At 41.0% G+C, this 20365-nt stretch overlaps 1 protein-coding gene across 1 annotated transcript in view; it reads left to right on the top strand.

Moving 5' to 3' along the window:
- LOC128733538 (protein grainyhead) overlaps window positions 1-19153 on the top strand; it is a 380102-nt gene extending 360949 nt beyond the window's left edge. Inside the window, exons 11-15 of the mRNA XM_053827190.1 lie at window positions 12808-12987; window positions 13050-13201; window positions 13324-13519; window positions 14634-14698; window positions 19027-19153. Coding sequence (XP_053683165.1) covers window positions 12808-12987; window positions 13050-13201; window positions 13324-13519; window positions 14634-14698; window positions 19027-19153 — 720 coding nt within the window. The remainder of the gene's footprint in view (window positions 1-12807; window positions 12988-13049; window positions 13202-13323; window positions 13520-14633; window positions 14699-19026) is intronic.
- Window positions 19154-20365: the final 1212 nt, after the last annotated feature.

Here is a 20365-nt window from a genome sequence, read left to right as displayed (position 1 = left end):
GTACTCTTCAATTTTGATTTCTTGATGAATACATTTTTCGTTTTCAGTTCAAATTCATCTTTTATGCGAAATTTCTATGTGCAAAGTGAAAATTAAGCAAAGCTACTTCGTTCTACTATTTAAAACCTGACGTTCTGCTTTTATTCGATCCACTTGCTACTTCGGGTTTTTATCTCCGAGTCGAGTCGAGTTTCAAACAAATGACGGTCTGATCTTGGTTCAGTTTGATTCGTCTTCGTTACAATACGACAATACGTTACAATGCGATTTCGGTCTGGAAATCCGGAATTATCTGAATGCAAAATTGGGCAGTTTCAAGTAATGGTCATTTTCTAAATGAAACATAGAAATTTTGCTAAATTGGCCGCTAAGAAAACAGAGAAAATATTGTTCAAACAATAGTCCTGTATAGACTAAAAAATATGTGCTTGGCGTGTCAACACTCACCAACCTAATACAGCCTTTTCATAGAATTTTCCATACAAAATAATTAAATTTTTATGCACAACTTTTGAACTAAATATCCAATCAACTACGAAGAACTTTCAGACAGTAAATAATGAACAATTAGGCTGTGAGCTCTTCTAGTTGAAACCTAAATCGGTCCAGCCATTGTTGAGAAACGTTGTTTGGTTAGGGGGGTCAGAGGTATATTCATGAAGTTCTAAATTTCGCAACTCTTTGAAATATACACACAGCAAATAGGATGCACATGAGTAAAAATAACGTGTTACCTATATTTTATTTCATTTGGACACACGCGGAGGCATTGAACAAAAAGGTGCCAGAGACTTGAAATAAATATTATCTTTGCAGACTGTTGCTAAGCGCCGGTATATTTTCTTCCAGTGCCAAAAATCCCTGACTACAAATGAAATTCCCTGACATTCCCTGACTTTTCCAGGTTAAAACGAAATTCCCTGACATTTCCAGGTTTTCCCTGATTTTCCAGGTAATCGACACCCTGTTTCATCATTTGTTGGATGGATTTAATGAACACTCCAAAAGTTCTTCTGCTGATTTGACTAAAACACACTTACCTTCCGATCCGTGAACTTTGAAAGCACTAAAAAGCGGTTATTAAAGCATATTATTGAAATTACGCAACTGACTTTATTTTTTAAATTCGTCCTACCGTTTTAAAATCCGTCCATCAAATTTTTTCATCGAACGAACTAAAAATCACAACAATGTTTACGAAGCTATCGTGCATGTATTTGTGTAAGACGGCATGACAAATGTTATTCTGCAAAATTTCTGCAGGTCAGGCAAGTTTTCCTGGCAGTAGAATAACGACAATGCCTTGCATGAGTTATTTTCATTTATGAATGACGGAAATTAAAACAATTAGTCGACATTTTCTTCTTCGTCGCACGAAAAAACGTGGGAAATTTGGCTGGTAGGACTTCTTTAATGATAAAAAGCATTTAAATAGATCTCAGCTCACTTTGATTGATCGCGTATGATAGACAACAAACTAAAATATTAGGGAATAACTAGTTTTGCATTGTGTGTCATAAAAATGCTGATATTTTTAATAATTTGTGTTGGATAGGATGGGAATAGGCAATTACGACGAAGCAGCAACATACGCTATAAACTATTTGCGAGGAAATTGACGAAAGTGATAACCCAGTTTATTTGGTAATTTTTGCCGTTCACCCATAAGCTGTGCGTCCAATGACAAATATTTTATGTTTTGAGCAAGATCCTTAAACCAGTTAACATTCATTTCAAGACAGTAACTAAAAGTTGACTAATGATACAAATCACACAAAAATTTTCAAAATGCGATATCACCAGAATAAGTGTGATTGTGGTCTGATGAAACTCTTAGTGGAACTACAAACTCTAAGAAACGGTTATAGCGGATATACAGAGCACGAGCATTTAGGAAATTTAAACTTGACTTGTATCAAATTTATAGGAATGTTCCAGAGCATTTATTACAATACAGTAAATTAAAAGTTTGCGTGACAAACATTCGCAAAAGATCAACCTTTGTCGAATTGAACCTGCATTCGTAGTCCTGCGTGAGCCCCTCGTTCGTGCTCCTAGGCACCCTCGTAGTTTTTGATAAAATGTTTTATAACTCAGTAAATATATCTTAGTGAAAAATAGTCTTCATAGAAAACATGAAGTTTAACATACTGAAATGGGTTACAAAAAATAGGTTCATGAACTCAAATTCAAATTATAATTTTGCCATGTGGGTGGGTGTTAATTTTACTTGGGCGTGAAGGTGTGATAACTTCCAACTGCCAAGTTCTAGACCGGAAACCGTACCAGAGCAGTACAACGCATTCGCCCACTATACCCACCAGAGCCAATCCATGTAACAAATTCTGCGCAATTAAATCAGGTCAGCCGATTTCCACCGAGCGTAGCAAAAATGATAACTCGAACTTCTGACAGATAAAAATCCACATTCAACAACCTGTTCGCTGCACCGACCGCCGCCGTTCACACTGACAGTCATTCCGCGCGAAACGTCACCGGCCGGCAGTTCGAACGTGCGACGACGACGACGACGACGGCTCGGCTTGCCACTTTGTCGTACATGTCGCAGCCTAATGTGATAAATGTCAACGCACCTCATGGAACCATCCGCCGCCCATCAACCACCCATCCCTCCCAACCGGGTACTCCTCATTAGGGACAACTTTTCACCGGGACTGATTACAACCGCGCAGGCCAGAGCCCATCGTCAATGCTCTGGGGTCCCAGAACGGAAGTCAAATCAAGAGCCTAATTAGCGAAAATGAAAACAGAAAAAAAACGTTGTACATAGTCGTCGCCGTCGTCGTCGTTGTCGCGCGGTTGTCGCTGTCGTCGTTAAGCCTTCCCATCTATCACTGTAACCTGCTTCCTTTTCAGAACTCTCCATGAGTTGCAGTCATTATCGCTTCAATAAAATTTATTGAAAAATTGTTACGCGTCGCTCCAGTATATGGGTGTATGTATGAGGAAAACGAGGATATATCGACGAGTCATGTTTTTCCGCCGACCGCCGAGCCGCAAGCCGAGCCTTTCCGCAGCCCATTCTTCATTTCAGATTGGACACACAGCCGCACTTGCTAGTAAAACTGAAATGGAAAAAAATGCTCTGATATGAATTTTCATGCAATTTAATCCAGTTCAAAGCGCACGATAACGGCTGGCAGATTCCGGGGCTAATGTATCAAAACAAAGATGGCGCTTGACGTTGAGCGATACGGAAAAGGAGAGGACGGAATAAGATGATGAAACGATAAAAAAAATGAATAATTAATAAATGGCTCAATTAAACGATTTTTCGCGATCGGTTCGACGGGACAAGAAGGGATTGCCATAGTTATAATTAAAACTAATAAATATTGCTACACTCTGCTGTCTGTAACGAATGTGCTAAGGCGAAAGGTTCGGTTCGGACACCGCACCGCACCGGGTGTGTGTGGGGGACCTAACACTCACGACTGACAACGGTGAGTGACGTGACAACCGGTAAACGTTTACCGAGTTATTAAAACTGAAAAATAGAAGAAAAATAACGAAATGATTTTGCATAAAAATACATCATTAATTTATGCAAATTAGTTTACTCGTCACCGTACGGTTCGTTCGCCGGGCAAGTGTGTCGCCATTGACGACGATATACGATAGTGAGCTTTAGTGAGCAGCAACTCAACAGCGCCAGCGGAGGGGTTTGTCACTCCTCGTGTTGTACTGTCCTATGTGACCAACAATAGGCGCTACACGATTATTGCGGTGAAACTGTACACACATAGGCCACCTACTGTGTACATTGACAGTTGTTACCCGTGTTGTGTACTGTTCTCATGTCATTGTGGAGGCCAAATTCGTGTCCGAAATGTCAAAGGCGTTGCCATCACGCATTCCTCGTAAACAGTCGTCAACTCCAAACAAGGTGCAAAAAGCGCCACTAATTGATGTAACCTTTCAATATTCTGGTGGTCGAGATAATAATGCCTTTCTCACGAAAACAATCAACGTTTTTTTCCTCGAATCGTAAAGATTCTAGCCGCAAATGCTGAATTAAAGCTGTACGAGAACAAAGGATGTCAGAGCATTTTTTTTGCTTTTCAATTTTTAAACTACAACAAACGATGTGGTTCAGGAGGCCAAAGTGCAACAGATCGCAGTGCTGTGCTGTGGCGAGCTCTGGCCGAAGTCCTACCGTGTGGCTGCCATTTTTTTTCCTGACCCAGGAAGCCACTGCGAAGAAGAGAAGATGATTATGATGAATGTAAGACAACATAATTCTCATGTTTGCCAATAATTGCGTGCATGCATATGTATGCCTGTTACATGTCTCGCATTGAGCGAAAAAATTGTACGCCAAAGGAACATGGAAGCGCGCATGCAGCATGCGCAAAAAAGTACAAAGAAACCTTTTAATGTTTATGGCCCCGGTTTTTCCTCGGGAGATCCGGCCGTCCGGGGATTCGGGCCCGGGCACAAAAAAAAGTATACCGTAAATGTTTATTAAAAACCCATTATTCATGTAACGAAGCGGAAAGGAAATTGGTTGCCGCCGCTGCTTCGCGCATACAAAGGATACGCGGGCCAGAAGGCGGTTGCTTGACGAAATTGATTGCAATTCTACGCTCGACTGATCCATAATCAACGAGATTAAAAAGATGTATTGTTCACTCAGCAGCTCGCAAACTACGTGTGCAACAGGTTTCAATTTCGACACGTTGTCAAAATCACCAACTGTCAAGTGGTCCTTGATGTTTGTTACAACGCACTATGCCCGGCAGTTGCTGTCAATAAGTAGTCGCATTTAAACTCAATGGCCAATGGTCACTTGACTTGACTTGACTTGGCTTGACTTGCGCTATCAAACGAGCTCGACTTAGACGTATAAATATTCATATGATTAATGCGCCTGTATATATTTTCGTTCCGTTTCGTTTCGGGGTCTATCGGTGACTCGTGTTAGATAATGAGCCTCTGATAACCGCTGGACCGCCAAGTCTGGCAGCCATTTCGAAACTTTAAACTGGCCATCAATACGGGACCATAAATTGAACAATCAGAGCTCGCGAGCGCATTATATAAACATAAAAACTGGCTCGTCATGGCGGTCCACCGGCAGCCGAGGGGCGGGACGCTATCCGAAAACAGGTGGAATGACATTAGCTGCCTCAGGGTCCGCGTCAAGCCGTGTCAGCCGTGTCCATGGAAAATATGGGGTGTAAATTTATGTCCGTCAACTGTTGTATTGCTGGCTATGCCCGTGTGAGAAATGCGACCTAATATCTAATTATTCAAAATTTCAGAGATCTCACTGATAGCGGGGATACGGCGGCGACGGGGTCCCCCGCTTACATGAGCCAGGGAGGAAGAGGAAGAAGGCAAAATCTATGTCCGCGTGCATAGCTTTACGATGTCTTTAACGGGAATTTTATCTGCATGTTTATCAAGTGTCGCGCTCGGTTGGCTCCCTGTCGGAGCCGGGGAGGTTCCCCGGTCGGTCGGCCGGCTCCTACGCTAATCGAAATTGAAAACTATAAAAAAAATCGTGGTGCCCCCGGTAAAAACCTGGACACCTTAATGACTTTGCGGTTTCCAACTGAAGAATCGTCATCATCAGCTACTACTGTCTCAATTCCATATTTTATGCTGTAATTTGCAATTTAACCACTCTTCAGAATCGTTGCAACCTTGCGGTTTTATTGCACCACTACTCGCTGCATCAATGAACAAACGATACCCGGCCGATGAGAGAAAAATAACTTTTATAGGTCCATTTGTGAACTGCTTTTCATTTACTCTCCTATCTCCTTGGAAGGCAGCTTTGTTTACTTACGTTCAATTACATTTATTACCCGAGGCGCTGTACTTTCATGTGTCCATGAATGCACTTTCCCCTTAAATGATACACACTCAAGCGTCTCCTTCGATATAAGCCCAGCTACGGGCGATTTCCTTAAGCGATGCGCTACGAAAATTACCCGGCATAACTGACAATCTCTAATGGCCGCTTTATTGCGGAAGAAAAGAATTAATCGTACGCTGTGTCTCCTTAAGGCATGAATTACAACAAAGTCACAGCCTGATGGCGGTCGTAAAAGCAGCCTTTATTATGTCATTCACTTAATACCCAATCAATCATGACTAATTCTACATCGCGGGCACACCACCGTTGCATGGTAGTGTCAAAATCCGAGCACATGCTTGTAAAATCTTAACCGTCTAACGGGAACGGACAGGGCAACACTTTGCAACATCCAAACAACCGCCGCACCGAGCAGCTTGGCTACGACCGACATGTTCACGGTCGCATTGATAACGATACTCTGGCACGCATCCTTAGAACACAAAAAATTACAGCTAGCACAAGGAACCACACTGCCTATCGAATGGGAAGTGCAAATTGCTCACGAAGAACGCGGACGGAGCACCGGGCGTGCCCTGCCGGATGAATGAGATAAACGAGCAACTGCGGAACCACAACAACACCATGAATGAAAAATCTTTTACCTCTGAGTTGTAGCTGGTGTGCAATTGATCCTCGGAAACGTTCCGCCCGTTCAGTTCAACCCAGGATGAATGGTACTGTTTCTCACCGGTCGGTCGGTCCGTCGGTGGTATGAAAATAGATACAATCATAAATTAACCACGTACTTACTGCTCTAACGTCTCCCCCCAGTTCGGTTGAGATCGTTTGAGACTCCCAGCCAGGTGAGGCGATTCGGAACTCGAGTAGCTTTTACTTGTTGCTATCATATATTAGCAGTGCAACTTATGAACTATTATTAACTGAAGGCATCAGCCACCATTGTGAAATAATTAATACCATTTTACAATAACCTTTAGAAAAATACTCTAAAAGGTGGAGCAATCAAATATTGGTCAAACAAGTTTGAGTGCACACTGATTATGTTGTAAGATAAATTATTCAACTTGACTTCTTTTTGAAGCTTAATGACTACAAAATACAATAACATTATTTGCTTAGATTTCTCATTTTCAATGGTGTTCTGGGTTTTCTCGAGGTTTCGCATAACGATTGCCTAATATTATTGGATTTAGTACAGCTCCGGGCCGGCAAGTTTAGAGCATATTATTTTGTGCTTTTGTACGACATATACGTGATAGTTTACACATTCCTGAGTCATTTTTCTTTAGTAAAAGGGAGCGAGGTCCGGCCAAAACAGCACGGAGTTGCTATTTTGTTCTTTTTTTTCAAAAGGATAACAATATTTGTTCTTTCGAACATTCCTTTTCGAATTTGTATTAGTATTATTTTGGCTGAAAGTATCAGTTGCCATGAAAATGTCGTTTCTCGGCCCACAGATGGCGGGCAAATTGTCACCTGTCACAAGCGTTAAGATATACAAACTCTTTGATCACTTTATCTTTTTCCGTCCGGCTTCATCTCAACACCAATACTAGAAGTACGTGCATTCGTACTGCACATTCAAGGGCAATGTTGCCAAAAAATTTGAGAATTTTACCTTTTCCTTTGTTGCTATCCATCCAACGATAACATAACAAAAGCGGCTAAGGTTTATTCTAAATATTTTCTATCGATAGCTATACATTTTTCCCAACACTGGCATTTTGTTACGGATCACGCAAAAAGATCTGTTCGTCTTTAAAAGCAAACCATACAGCAAACCTTTTTCTCACATTTTCCTAAGAATTGAAATGATGCTCAGGAAGTGCGTGTTCTTTTCAACCAAATGCCTTTATCGTTTCCTGGACCGGACTTGCAGTGTGTGATGGAGCATTATCATGCAACAAAATGATTTTGTGTTCTTTCAAAGTTCGATTCAAATTGATCTTTTGGTGTCGGTAACATTCAGTATCAGGTAGTACTGAAGCGCGTAACAGATCAATCTCTTCTGATCCCACCACAAGCACACAGAACATTGGTTTTTGTCCACCATCCCTCAAATCAGTCCACGGGCCGCACAAATTATCTCGATGGGCCGCAGTTTGGATATCACTGTTCTATCAAAACATACGTGGATTAAGTCCAAGATCTCCGAAGCGTTCCTGAGTACCTCAGAGTTCTCCTCCGACACGTATGTTTTTACTGAGACGAGACTCGATGATCGCTTTTCACCGAATCGAATTACTCGCCTCAATTCTACATTCCGATCAGAAACATCCCGATCAACGTGTGTTATAGCATACCTTGTATTTTGATTAAGGCGAAATTTCTGATCGGATCCGGGTCCGATCGATATGAGAATAGAGGCGATTACAATGTTTCTTCTAGCTCTTCTTCTAACGTATCAAGAATTCCACTCTCTGTACTCGGTCTTGGGCTACTCATCGCCAATCCGTTGAGTGTCTCGACAGATGCAAGTCGACTTCAACCTGGTAGAGCCATCTAGCACTGGAGTTCATGAATAGAACAGATTTCACTGCACAGTCACCGTAGTCTCCCAACTTTCGCAAGGTGTATGATGGGGATCTCTCCAAGTAGTACCTGCAACTAGTGGTTCATACGCCTACGCCACTCTCCGCTTTCCGTTTGTACTCCGCCAAAAATAGTCCGCAACACCTTTCAAATATGGTTAGTGGATAGTGCTGTCTCAAGTCCGTGGATGACTACCGATCTAATTTAATTAGCATCAGCTTTGTGCGGCGGCGTATACTCGTTGCGAGGGGAAAAGTAGGCTCGACTTCTAGTTTGAATACGTCACTGAATCTCCTTACTCGTATTATTGTCGGCGGTGACCAGAGAACCCAAATATCAAGCTCATCAACCACTTCCAGTTCACCGCCGTCGATAGTCGCTGTCCATGGGAGGCGAACGCTATTTTCTCTGGGGCCTCTTCCTACCATATATTTAGTTTTCGATACATTGATTTGTAACCAAATCCTCCCGGTCTCCGTTTTTAGTCTGGCGTAGATTACCTCCGCCGTCCCAAGGTTTCTAGTAATGATGTCGAGGTCGTCTGCGAAGGCTAAAAGTTGGCTACTTTTGCTGAATATCGTTCCTCTCGTTTCGATGTTCACTTACCGGAACACACCTTCAATAGCAATGTTGAAAAACATACAAGACAGTCCACCTCCTTGCCATGACTCTCTCCGTCCCCTCCCCCCGAAATACACACGTAGCTTGACTGTACCGTATGCTGCTTTGAAATCCACGAAAATATAATGCGTGAGCTCATTGTTCTTGACATTTTTGGAGGATTGCTCGGACAGTGAAATTTGGATCCGCAATAGTAGCACGGGTCTTCATAAAGCCCGCCTGATACTGCCCAACGAATTCTCTTGCTACTGGGAAGAGTGTAATAAAACCCAAATTGTTACTTGGGTGATGTAACAAAATCTTAGAGAGCACCTTATAGGCGGCGTTCGAGCCGATCGCCTATTCTGTGTGTAGATGAGACAATCCACACCTTCCATCCACTCCTCCGGTAGTTTCTCCTCCTCCCAAATCCTTGAAATTATCTGGTGAAGTGCCGTCGTTAGCGGTTCTTTACCATTTTATAGAGTTCTGCCGGATGCCAGTCCTTTGTGATGCCTCTATTATTCTTCAGCAGACCGATTTCTCGCCGGATCTATTTTCGAGATCGGGAGCCGGCACGCTATTATCATTGTAGGCACACCAGCTTAACTTCCGTTCTGTCTCCTTTTGTTACCCCGTCACTGAGATGCCTATCTAAGAACTGCTTTCACCTGTCGACCATTTTACGCTCATTTGTGACCAGGGTTCCCTCCTGCTCCTTATACATATCAAGCTTCACAAGATTGGTTCATCTTCTCATAAAACTACCGCGTCTCATTAGATCGGAATAGTTGTTCTAGCTCTTCACGATCTCGGTCCTCCTTCTGGTGCTTTTCCTCCTCAGGTTCGTGGACAACTCATTCCGCGTTCGTCAATATTTGACCAAATTCTCCCACGTGGCAATACCGAGATAGATCTTTCAAGCTTTGTTTCCTTTCCATCGATTGTAGGCATTCTCCGTCAAACCAGTCATTTCATACACTCAAGGTTTTTTCGCCTAGCACCGCGAATTGACAGCCTGCACCATACATCTTCGGGGGTCGAGACACCTAGCTTCACAAAGGTAGGTAGAGGTTCATCCAGTAGGCGCACATAGTTCGCGGAAACTCGCGGGTTATCTAATTGCCGAATGTATAACTAAGGAAGTCGGTTTTGTCCCGACGCATATAGGTTTGAGCGCACATGTACTGCTACTAGGTAGTAATCCGAGAAAAATCGGCCATCGATGAGAATATGGTCAGTTTGCTTCAATATTAGCGGGTCAGCTGATATCCGCGCGGCTTTGTGGATATCTTTGAGTGTAAAGGAAATGCTTCTGAATACCAGTTTATCGTTTGTGTCGATTTGAAAGCTATGGGCCCGATCAGCAGTCTCTATATCGTTTCCCTGCCGATCTGGCCGTTCATACCCCGATGACGGGACATAAAGATACCGTAGCGAACAGCTATTGTACGTTACCTCCAGTTACGGATAGAATGCTTCTTTCTCGTCGTCGGGTCTACCATCGTGTGGACAATACACATTTGTGGCAGTGTAGTTCAAAAAATGGCCTTTTATCCTCTACATACACATCTTCTCGTTGATCGCTTTGCAGTCCATCGCGCGACTCTGTATTCTGCCCATCACTACAAAACCCGTTCCCAGCTTGTTGGTCGCTGCACTGCACCGCTCTGGTGAAATTGGGCTTAGCCACTATGGATTGTTCACACCTTCTCGCCTTTGCGACTTATCCTATACGGTACTACGATGCCGAACTTTCGGTATTCTAGCTATTTCAGCAGCACCCGGCTGCCACCCGCGAAAATCAGCGATCTGCGGTTCCAGGTGCCAAGGATCCATTTTATATCCTGTTGGTCCTGCCCAACGTTGCTCGTATTCCGGCTGGAACCACGAGGAGGGATAGAAGCTACTAGGTAAAAAGCTAAGGATCACTTTGGGTCTATTGAATAGACCTCTATTCTATAACTATAAGTACGAGAGGCACCGATGTTACGCATTATCCAGATGTTCACCAACCTGTGACTCTACAGCAAATTTCTCTAAATGATACCAGAAAATTACAGCATACTTTCCAGGCACAAGTCACCATATTCAAAGCCTTTCAAACCTATGACTGAATCGTACACTGCTTTGAAATGCACAAACCGTTATTGACCCTACAGGTGCGGCTCCTGTAAGTCATTTGAGTCGTAGCCGCTCGCTCCCCACTTTTATATATTTTTTCCGGAACACTAGCCTTTCCAACGGGTTGCTGGTTGTTTTTTGGTCCTCTTGTTCCTGTAACGGTAATTCCACAGCTGGTTATTGTTATTGTTACCACTTCTAGCAGACATCAGCGTTCACTCAGGCAACTCATTTTTAATCGCGGTGAATCATACATTTGAAAGACTTGAAATATTAGAGATATTCCGTGATATTCAGCTTTGGTTTTCACGGGAAGCTGACAATGCCTTTGTTCACAATCTCTTTGCTCCAGTTATACGCTATCGGCAACTATTCCTAACGTTGCGTAAGCAATCTGTTATAAACTTTATAAACTTTATACAATCCTCCTGATATAGTAGTCCTAATGTCTTTAAAATTATTTTTATTAGAGACCAGTTAGTTCCATAAATATTTGCCAATTGAGGCTTGGACAAACCCAAGAAAAAATATCCGTATTTGTACTTCATGTTGGAAATGGCACGCTGCTTTAAGATAGCTTTCTGAGTTTGGAAGATCTAAAATTGATGTAGCTGTGTATTTCACGCCGATTAGTCGCGTATCATGTATTTAACGTGATTTACCTTACCGTAGCAATTGTAAGTAGTTAAAATAACGGTTTCAAACTATTATTTATACCTGCAACTTTGCAAATACACAAGCAGATTGGCTAGCTAATGCACTGACTAGTTTGACGTTTGTTTTCTTTTTTCTTTGGTCTGCGCACAACTAGAACAGTGTTGCGCGCAAACACCAAACGCGTATCTAAAATGACGAAAGAAAATGTGTTCTCAATATTTTTGAGACAATTTATTGAAAAAGTTTTGACAAAATATTTTACAAAAATTGCAAATTGCTGACTAATCCTGCCCCGTTCCTTTTCACATTACCTACTAGATAAACAATTCCATCAGAATCAAAAAATTATTTTCTACCACTTGGGCACATCAATCACTACAATCGCTGCTCACTTTGTTTACATTTTAATTCAACGCTTTTTCCTAGTTGAACACCGTCTCAAGCTGTAATAGCGAAATGGCACGGCTCTGCTCAGAGATTGCTGCTAATAGATGAAGAGAAAAGGGACCCTACGGCTAGTAGTGACAGGGGCAGAAAAAGATCGCTAATAAAATCATTTGAAATGCCATTACCTGAGTCGACAGCGGAGTAAAATTTCCATTTTGTACGCCCGGCCTGGCGTATCTTAGTGTTCAGGTCGATGATGCAAATGGCCCGTGTCTGTGCATTAGCTGATGTGCAAAAGGATGCAACAATATTTTTCACATTTTTAATGAAGATAAGCTTCGCTATAATCTCATGCACGTATATAAAAATGAAAAATATCTGTATCTGTTAAGAAGGCTTGTGTTCATTTACCGGTTCCCAGCGAATTCCACGCGCTAGTCGCATCTCACAGCCGGCGACCGGCGAGGGCGGTCATTTTCCACTTGCGCGGCTAGATGCTGGTCATATTCTCGTGTTCAACAATTTATAATACCGGTGAAAAAGTCGGTCACTGTGGTCGAGACATTTGAACGGTTCCTTCCCACCCATTCCTTGTACATACCAGAGACGTGTTCGTAGACTAACGGCTATTTTGTCCTCCCTTTATCTTTTCGACGCAGGGTGCTGAACGTAAAACACGCGATGAAGAGCGACGAGCGGCTAAGCGTAAGATGACGGCGACTGGCCGGAAAAAGCTGGACGAACTGTACCATCCCGTAGTGGATCGGTCGGAGTTCTATCAAATGAGTGATCTGATGAAACCACCGGTGCTGTTTACTCCTTCAGAAGACATCGACAAGGTAGGACACCAAAAATATATTCCAACTGAAATGTAAATATTAATTGCTTTTATCTTTCACAGCTTACTTCGATGGATTTGCCATTCTATGGCCATGATGGAGATTCTCTGTCCGGTGCATCCGATAACGTAAAATCGCCATTCTTGCTGCATGCTAACAAACCCGCAACGCCCACGCTCAAGTTCCACAACCATTTCCCACCAGATGTCAATACGTGAGTAAAAAGTCGGATGGAAATTCCAGTTTCATCTCCCCCCGATGTCGGCTGGAGGAGAAACGGGCTGCTGATTATATTGCTAACGTTTATTTCATTTCTCTTCAATTTCAACCTCTCAGGGACAAGAAGGATCCAAGTATCATTATGGATGGATCGCTGGTGGGCAATATGTCCGAGTTTGGGTCTCAGATCAAGCGACAACGGATGACCCCACCGCTCAGCGAACGGGTTATGCTCTACGTCCGACAGGACAACGAAGATGTCTACACACCCCTGCACGTAGTTCCGCCGTCGACAGTCGGACTTTTGAATGCTGTAAGTTACACAGCTCTGTCCCCACACACAAACACATTAGAACATTGCTTTATCCAAGCAGCACATTCTCTGGAAACTCAAAATACTTTTCCGGAATTCCAAACATAACCAGCATCTTTTGAATGCACTATCAAGTTGTATCTGCTCGTAAATTAAAGTGTAATTGAAAACAGAATTGCACAGCTGTCGGACAAATTCAACCCTGTACTGCTTTCACCTGACAGCAGTGTAAATTCACTTTCAAATCAACAAATTGACAAAAAAACATTGAAAATTTTTGCGCCAATAACCAATTTTTAATTAATCCGCTTTGTGTTTCTGTTTATAATAATTAATTAAGGCACACTAGAGGACACTAGCCTGAACTAAGACTGAGGCGGTTTCATAACCAGAAAAAAAACACCCAATTTTTAATGCCTGTTACTCTCCCCTTTCACCGATTTTTGGGCACTAATTCCTAAACCTTGCCAGCCAAGGTATGCATTAACAAAGAAATCGAAACCACAACAAAATACATTCCTTCTCTCCCACCCTACTTAATATGTGTTACCCCTCCCGGTCGACTGTGAATGCGCTTCTGTTTTGGGTTTATGCTAATCAATTAAAACAAAAAATAAATGTGACTCAACTCCACACACCAGCAAGCACTCGGCTTGAATCCGGCTATGCGATTCCGGAAGCTAGATCATTAACATCACTCATCAGTCATACAGTTTATTCAGCAAGCTTCCTCCTTTCCACCTACAACCGGGGTGAGACGTCTCCCTCATAATTATTTACATGTGAAGTCTGCCAGCCCTCGGCGTCCAAACCCGCTACTCTTGTAAAATCAGAACCAAAGGTGGCGTGAAAGTTGATTATTGGCACATAGTTTTCCAAATTATTTGATCGCTCAATAGGATGATTCAAACAAAAAGAAAATAGAAGAACAATATGTTTCAATGAGCAAGGAGCCGAAAAAGTATTTTGATTGATCAGATCTTACCAATTTGTGGGCCGATTTGTACCGTCGATAACGTTTCCAACGGCAATCGGCGGTACAAAACCCCAAAAAACGGCTTACCGAACATTTGTCCGTCCTCTACAACATGCTGTTTTCTCTTTGCTATTCCAGATTGAGAATAAATTCAAAATTTCGACGTCCAGAATTAATAACATTTATCGCAAAAATAAAAAAGGGTAAGTTTTTCGTCCTTGCAGTCTCGAACGAGAAGCGAGAGCAATTCTTCTCTAGTAATTGTTGTTTTCCGATCTATCTCTGTCCTTCCTATACATTCTGACTTTACCGTCACCGAACCAGCCCTATAGATAAAAGCCTGTTCTGTGTAGTCGTGCTCAAATCTTGAACATTATTTCATCATCTCATCTAAAATTAACCGCTTTATACTGTGCCTATTCGTTGATTAATCAATAATCTGTTGTTGTTCTTGTTTCCTAAACGGACACTAACCATAGCGCCTTAACATACTTTAAGCTCTAACACCCAAGCATTGCGCTTTATGTGAACTATTCGGAGAAAACTTTTCTCGTAAAAGAAAGCATGACAGTGGCAAAGAATGAAAGCTTAGCGCCACGGTGCTGCTTCTGGCAGTGAAAATCCCCTAAATTTATACCCTACGAGAAGCACCTCCCATCGCCGCTGCTCTCGCATGCGGTACGAACGGCACAAACGAAAGGTCACACAAAACCGAAAAGTTTCGAGTTCGAATTCAGCAGACAAAAAAATAGAAAACGAACTACACCGTGGGACGATGTAGTTTGAATACCTTATATTTAGTGGTGAATTTTTGCTAATAATTATTCTTCAACAAAACGAAGAGTTTACTTTTCTTTACTACCCTATTTCAAACAAAATGAAAAAAGTAGTAGGGTGTGTGTCTCGTAGGTACTGAATGTAGGTTCAGTTAATGCTGATACTATGGACTATTTTGACATATTTCGTGTAAATATATTGTCAATTGCAAGGAAAATTCTACCATCCAAAGTGCGATATCGCTCATAAAAGTGCTATTTTAGCTTAAATCGTTTCGGTATCTTCAGCGCACTTTTTCTTATCTTCCAAGCAATAAGTGCGCCGAAGAGACCGAAACGATTTAAGCTAAAATAGCACTTTTATGAGCGATTGCGCACTTATTGATTGGACAGTTTTCCTTGCAATTGACAATACCAAGTTTGAACATTATCAGGTCAAATTGTACACACTTAAAAAAAATCACCGAATTCGGTAATTTTTTATCGAAATCTGAGCAGCTGAACATTCGGTAAACAGTTCGGTAATTTTATAAGTAAACGAACAATTTGTAAAACCATTTAACTGGTAATTCGGTAGTTTTGACAAACAACTACCGAATTAACCAGCTATTTTATACTGACTATCAGTAAATTTATACCGAACTCGGTAAAACGCAATACCGAATATCCGGTAAAATTTTTTGCACAAATAAGAAATAATATTTACAATTAATTGGAAGAAATTGTGGGTTTCGGACATGTAAATAACCGTAAGTTCAATCATTAAACATATATTTCTGCCTGCAATTCATCAATCTCATGAAAATAACTGCTGCATATTCTCTCAATGTGAGAATTAGCTTAGCTCACTGTTGATATGGTGAAGTGTCGCATTGTCCGCAGCAGTTCCAGCAAAGGAAATTAATAGCCAAATCAATCTTGGCTTCCACGACGAAGAGCGTTGTCTAACAGTCTTGTTGGGTGAACACTTTCGGTTCATTTAGGACCAACTTTCCCGGAACGTTGACATCACGCAGGTGTACCTGTTCAGCAATTTAGACGGGAGGAATATTATGAGATATTCTTCAAAAAATACTAACCTTACGGTACCTAGCTAGCAGCTCGCCATCCGGTTTCAAAGCTGTGCACGTATTGTAAAGCTTGCCACAGCAAGTTTCGATGATCGACTTACCGACAATGTAAACCCCAATGGCCATCGAAGCTAAAAAATATCGGAAAAATTAACTCAATAAATTTTAGGGTTATTATCGTATATGTCCTTACATTTAACACTGCTGATCATTCGCTGCACAAATTCGTGATGCTGGCTTCTCAAAAACTGCACACATCCTTTCGGTCAACACCTGATACACGGATTGTAATTGATTAACGGTCAGTGTCGTAAAAATAGCGGAAGCCGGTAAAATTCTTGCAGTACTCGTCAAATTTTTACCGAACTATTTTAAAGGTGCCGAAAATTTCGAAGTTACAAATACAGTCGGTAACACTTATTACCGAATTCGTCAAATGATTTTTGTTTTAGGGTTATACGGTAATTATTAAAACCGACTTCGTCAATTCTTTCAAAAATTGCGGAAAGATCGGTATTTTTTCACTGTTACCGAATAATACTGCAATAAAAATTACCGAACTGCTAATACGAAAATAAGTGTGTATGCTATAGCCACAGACAAACAGACGAGACACTCGCGTTAATTCCATTGTCCAATCAAAAACCACTCATATTTCAAAAAAGCATGTTTCGCAACATGGCTACACCGCGGCGCGCAAGTGTTGCTTCGAATTTTCAGTATAAAACGATACAAATGTAAAAATCCTACAGCATAGAGCTTGCCAAGCCCAATGTAAAAGGCTACAAAAACTTATCGTTTTTCACTCAGACGTATGTTTTTTACCGGGTATAACTGGGGGAAAACAAAGACAAACGTGTAAAATCAATGTAAAATCTAACAACAGCAACAACAAATCGCACGTCGATGTGTGCGTGCGGCAAACTTCAGCAAGCTCAATAAAACCCTACTCCGCAACATGCATAACAGAGGGTGCTAGAGTGTAAGCAAAATGTGTAGAACGATGGTTTTTAAAGGATTTTCTTCTATGTGTCATGACAGTTCGTCAGTGCTACCGTGGACCCCCGTTCGTTTGACCGTTTTTAATCTGAACACTTTTTAATTTGAACCCCGCTGGTTTGCACGATGTGCAAATTAAAAATGGTTCAAATGTCATTCTCAATATGGCATCATTTGCCTTCGCAGACAATGCACGTAAACACGATTTGTTTGTACTGATCTAGCTTGTTTAATCTTAGTTTAATCAGTTTCACATTTCGTTTCCCAACGATTACGGTAGAAATCCGATCGGAGAATAACCTATTCGCTGCTTGTAACTACCAACTAAACGAGACTAAATCAAAACACCAAAACAATAACAAAGAGCAGGGCGGCCAGTCTACAAGTTTCAGCATATTTAGGGTTGCTAGTTGTTCAAATTAAAAACGAACCCCGTTAGTTTGCATGAGGAATCGTTCAAACGAACGGGGGTCCACTGTATTGAGCTTGCTGACGTTTACCGTACGAGCATATCGACGCGTGATTTATTGTTGTTGTTGTTAGATTTTACACTGATTATACACGTTTGTTTTTGTTTTCCCCCAGTTATACCCCGGTAAAAAAACATACGTTTGAATGAAAAACGATAAGTTTTTGTAGCTTTTTGCACTGGGTTTAGCAAGCTCTATAGCAGTAGCCATTTGATACATCAACAATCTATGAATTCCATTAGCGGAACTAGCGCTCATTTCTAGGGGGCTAAAGCCCTCGGCATTTTTTTCGACCGTTTTATTTGGTCGGCCAGGTTCATTTTTCTAGGGAGGGGGGCTAAATCTCTCCTAGGGTCTCTCCTGTTAGTTGCCTGCAATTCTTTACTATTCAATAGTCAAACATTACGTTTAGATTAATTTCTTTCGAAAATGATGGACAAGACAAGGCAGGAGAGATCCGTAGTGATGCCAATTTTTATTTGACCGTCAACTCAGTATAAGGCAGGAAGGTACAAAACATTTTGCAAACAACTTTAACTTAACTTAGCTTTCAATCATGAAAATGAATAAAACGATGTAAAAAAATTATTGACTTGGAAAAATTAGGATTTCTCAACCTACAACACAGTCAAACCTTTTTAATATAACAATTTTTGATATCATCAAAATACATATACACTGAAGTCGCTTTTTACGCGGTTTTTTACGCGACTATTTTTACGCGAATTTCGGAATTTACGCGGTTTTTTTACGCGAATTTCGGAATTTACGCGGTTTTTTACGCGATTTTCGGAATTTACGTGGATGTGCACAAAACGTCTATTATTATTAACATTCATTTCAAAAGAAAATTCGATCTCAACCTGCAGTTAGTCTCAATAAACCCTTTAATGCTGCATGTAGCATGTATACCTGAAGAATCATATTATTACACGCATGGATACATGGTACTATCGCTACAAAGAGACTTACGTAGTCCTGCCTCACCTATGCGGTCGCGTCTTGTACACAACCCCTCTGATTTTTGTTCTTATCAATATTTCCAGTATCTCACTAGGCCTAATCTCGTATTTGCCTCCTTGCCAGTAGACTCCAACTCCTGTTTGCAAAAATGATCCAAATACTCCCATAGTATCACTCGACATTAGTTCTAAAACTTCTAACAACTGTGCACACCATAACTAACAGCAAAACCTATTCCAAATTTTCATTACAGGATTACGGCGCGAATTGACGATGATATGATCAGACACTACTGCAACGAGGACATCTTCATCCTGGAGGTACGACAGTACGAGGAGGACCTCTACGATATTACGCTGACGGAGCTACCGACGCACTGATTGTGGCACCGCTCGGATGAATTATTCGAATCATTTCCGTATAGTTGAGAAGCTTAACCGCATCGCTAGAGACAGTGCCTTACGAGAGATAATCTATCGTTTAGAAAAAAGAGTTTTGTAAAAAAAAGGAAACCCTGCGACAATTGTTGATATAGCATGTACTTACTACTCACAAGCGAGTAGAACAGATGAATAGCATAAAGAGTTAAGATATTTCAAGTTTTTAGTGCGTACACATTTTAATTGTTTAGATTTATTTATTTATTTTTAGCAGAGCAGAAAAATATAAGAGAAGAAATGATACAAGAATTAAACTTGCTCCTCTTGGCATGAGATTCTGGTGGATGAGAAAACAATTCTGTTTGAAGGAGCAGCCTTCTGTTTCGCATCCATCGAACGCATTTATACTGAACCCTAGATTAATTGCCACAATGAACAAAACAAGCTGAACATCCACTTCAAGATCTCAGAGTATTCGTACTTGAATGTTTTGGGCGATTTCATGCCATCAAAAAAAAATATATTCTTTACTTCAAGGTACATAAATTGCCCATAAATAATTCATGTTGCTCAATTCTGTTGCAGGAAACGACTGTCTACAAACGAGATCGCAGATTGTTTCCATTGCAGAATAGATTTCAAGCCATAAAATACGTTTAAAACAAATAGAAAATAGCAAATTTCTCTTGCTTTTCTTCTCAACGTGTACTTATCTTTTCGTTTGATTCTAAATCAATTCTTGGAGCGAATGAACGTACTTTTGCAAGACAAACAAGCGCAACATAATGAAACTTTTTGTACAACAAAACAGTTTTCTTCGATAGCTCTTAGCGATCATCCATCGGTTGCAATATTAACAGTAACTTTGAAGCGTAACATTAGCATTAGAAAACTTTATACTAAACTGCTAAAGCCGTAAGTTGAACCCACATTTTAGAATCCATGACAGTAATCGCATTCATTCACACACATTCCAAGCCCACATTCCAACGATAGAACGTACTTTCATTCTACAAGTATTCTAAGAAGATATTTTCCACTTAGAGCATAGATGAGTTATATTTTTAAGTAAATCCCCTTTGATGAAACTGCCATACTTGAGAATACAAATAGTGTATAAGAAGAAGTTTATCGATAGAGAAAAAAAAACATTTAGCAAAAGCATACATCACTAATTGTTAAGTACCTGAGAGATTTAAAATGAAACGCAGC

Source organism: Sabethes cyaneus, chromosome 2 (genome assembly GCF_943734655.1).
Source record: "Sabethes cyaneus chromosome 2, idSabCyanKW18_F2, whole genome shotgun sequence".
NCBI classification, from domain to species: Eukaryota; Metazoa; Arthropoda; class Insecta; order Diptera; family Culicidae; genus Sabethes; species Sabethes cyaneus.
This window is presented reverse-complemented; position numbering and strand designations above follow the sequence as displayed.